Source organism: Nicotiana sylvestris, chromosome 11 (genome assembly GCF_000393655.2).
Source record: "Nicotiana sylvestris chromosome 11, ASM39365v2, whole genome shotgun sequence".
Lineage (NCBI taxonomy): Eukaryota > Viridiplantae > Streptophyta > Magnoliopsida > Solanales > Solanaceae > Nicotiana > Nicotiana sylvestris.
The window spans coordinates 99,269,145-99,271,956 of NC_091067.1; the positions used below are offsets into that span (position 1 = coordinate 99,269,145).

The window sequence follows — 2,812 nt, forward strand, 5'->3', positions numbered from 1 at the left end:
GGACCAATCAATCCACATTCCTTTGGTAAAAATAAATACTTTCTACTTTTCATTGATGACTTTAGCAAAAAGACTTGGGTTTATTTCTTGAACCAAAATTCTGAAGCTTTTGCTGCTTTTAAAAATTTTAAAGTACTTGTGGAGAAAGAAAGTGACTATGAAATTAAAACTTTAAGTTCCGATAGAGGAGGCGAATTCACTTTAAAAGAATTTAATGACATAGATCAATCTCATGGAATTCGTCGCGCTCTAACGGTACCTTATTCACCCCAACAAAATGGAGTTGCAGAGAGAAAGAATCAAACAATTGTTAATATGACTAGATGTATGTTGAAAGCTAAAAGTATGCCCAAGGAATTTTGGGCCGAAGCTATTTCTTGTGCAGTTTATTTGAACAACAAGTCCCCAACAAAGAATGTTAGAGATCAAACCTCTCAAGAAGCATGGAGTGGAAGAAAGCCAAGTGTCAAGCACTTGAGAATCTTTGGGAGCATAGCCTATTCATGTGCCACATCAAGGGAGAGCGAAACTTGACGATCGAAGTGTCAAGCATGTGTTTGTTGGTTATGATACGAGTCCAAAACGCTATAAGTTATATAACCCAAGCAGTGGCAAGGTGGTGGTAAGTCGCGATGTTGAATTTGATGAAGAATTGACATGGAATTGGGAAGCTCAGGAAGAAACTTCATATGATTTTATTCCATACTTTGGTGATGAAGAAGAACCAGAGATCGTAGAACCTGTGCAGGATACAACTCCACCTCCTTCTCCAACTAATGTTGTATCTCCCTCTTCTCAAGTGAGTTTAAATACACAGCCGCAAAGGACAAGTAGTATTCAAGAGCTCTATGAGGACACACAAGAAGTTACTAATTTTGATTTTTTATGTTGTCTCTTTGCTGACAGTGACCAATGAACTTTGATGAAGCTGTTACAGACAAAAAAGGTGGAGACAAGCCATGGAGGAGGAGATTGAGTCAATAGAGAAGAACAACACTCGGGAGTTAACAACTCTTCCCCAGGGTCATCGAGCAATTGGAGTGAAATAGGTATACAAGATAAAGAAGAATGCTAATGGAGATGTGGCGAGATACAAGGCATGACTTGTGGCTAAAGGCTACAAGCAAAGGCAAGAAATTGACTATGAAGAAGTCTATGCACCTGTTGCCCGCATGGAGATGATTCGTTTGCTGATCTCTTTGGCGACACAAATGAAGTGGAAGATCCATCAACTAGATGTCAAGTCAGCTTTCTTGAATGGCTATTTTGAAGAAGAAGTCTATGTTGAACAACCATTGGGCTTCGTGGTCAAAAACTATAAAGATGAAGTGTTGCGGTTGAAGAAAGCTTTATATGGATTAAAGTAAGCCCCATGAGCATGGAATAGTTGCATTGACAAATATTTTCAAGACAATGGGTTTACTCATTGTCTCCATGAATATGCTCTTTACCTTAAAGTTCATACTAATGGAGATATCTTTCTTGTTTGTCTTTATGTTGATAATCTTATTTTTACGGGCAATAACCCAAGTTTGTTTAAAGCTTTTAAGAAAGATATGTCTCGTGAGTTCGAGATGACGGATGTAGAGCTCATGTCATACTACCTGGGCCTAGAAGTGAAGCAGATGAAGGATGGAATTTTTATCTCTCAAGAAAGCTATACAAACGAGATATTGAAAAAGTTCAACATACTCGATTGCAACCCCGTGAACATACCGATGGAGAGTGGGACAAAATTGTCCAAGTTTAATGAAGGAGAAAAAGTGGATCCCACATTTTTCAAAAGCCTTGTGGGAAGTTTGAGGTACTTGACTTGTACCAGGCCAACTATACTCTTTGCAGTTGGAGTAGTAAGCCGCTTCATGGAAGCTCCTACCTCCACTCATTTGAAAGTCACTAGAAAAATTCTTCGTTACCTAAAAGGTACGATTGACTTTGGGTTATTTTATTCTTCTTTTAATGATTTCAATCTTAAGGGATTTTGTGATAGTGATGATGCTGGAGATATTGATGATAGAAAAAGTACAACTTGTTTTCTATTTTTCTTGGGTGATTATGTTATTTCTTGGAGTTCAAAGAAACAGTCCATTGTTACTCTCTCGACTTGTGAAGCTGAATATATAGCAGCAACATCATGTACATGTCATGCTATTTGACCGAGAAGATTATTGAAGAAGCTCAATTTGCCACAAATTGATCCTACAGAGATTTATATTGATAACAAATCCGCACAGGCACTCACGAAGAATCCAGTGTATCATGATCGAAGCAAGCATATAGATACAAGGTACTACTTTATCAGAGAATGCATTGCAAAGAAGGAAGTCGAGCTCAAATATGTGAAATCTCATGATCAAGTTGCAGATATCTTCACAAAGCCTCTCGAGTTTGAAGATTTTCAGAGTTTAAGATCAAGACTTGAAATGAAGAAGAAAAATTCAAAATTAAGGGAGGGATTTGTGGGATCCTTATTAAAATAAAATAAAAATAACTAAATAAGATTATTGGAGAATGGAAAATGGTGGGCTCCTACAATGCTAATTTGCAGATGCAAAATCCATACCAATTTGCAAATACAAAATCGATGGCATAACCAAAATAGACTTGCAAACAGATTTGCAAGTTGCAAAACCAACCATTGTGATTGGTTTGATTTGCGACAAGAGTTACTATAAATAGCACCCTTCGGTTTCTCATTTAGCACACCAAAAATCAGAGAGCCTAGAGAGAGTAATCCACAGATTGTAGCCTGTATGATAAATAGTGAATGTGAGTAATATTATAGTGAGGTGTTTAAAATAAAGAGTATTGT

At 37.2% G+C, this 2,812-nt stretch overlaps 1 protein-coding gene across 1 annotated transcript; it reads left to right on the plus strand.

The window, feature by feature from the left end:
* The first annotated feature begins 1,172 nt into the window (after positions 1–1,172).
* Positions 1,173–2,156, plus strand: LOC138881390 (uncharacterized mitochondrial protein AtMg00810-like). Its single transcript, XM_070161612.1, has 2 exons — positions 1,173–1,336; positions 1,388–2,156. Exons 1-2 carry the CDS (start codon positions 1,173–1,175, stop codon positions 2,154–2,156), a joined length of 933 nt encoding a protein of 310 aa, XP_070017713.1.
* Positions 2,157–2,812: the final 656 nt, after the last annotated feature.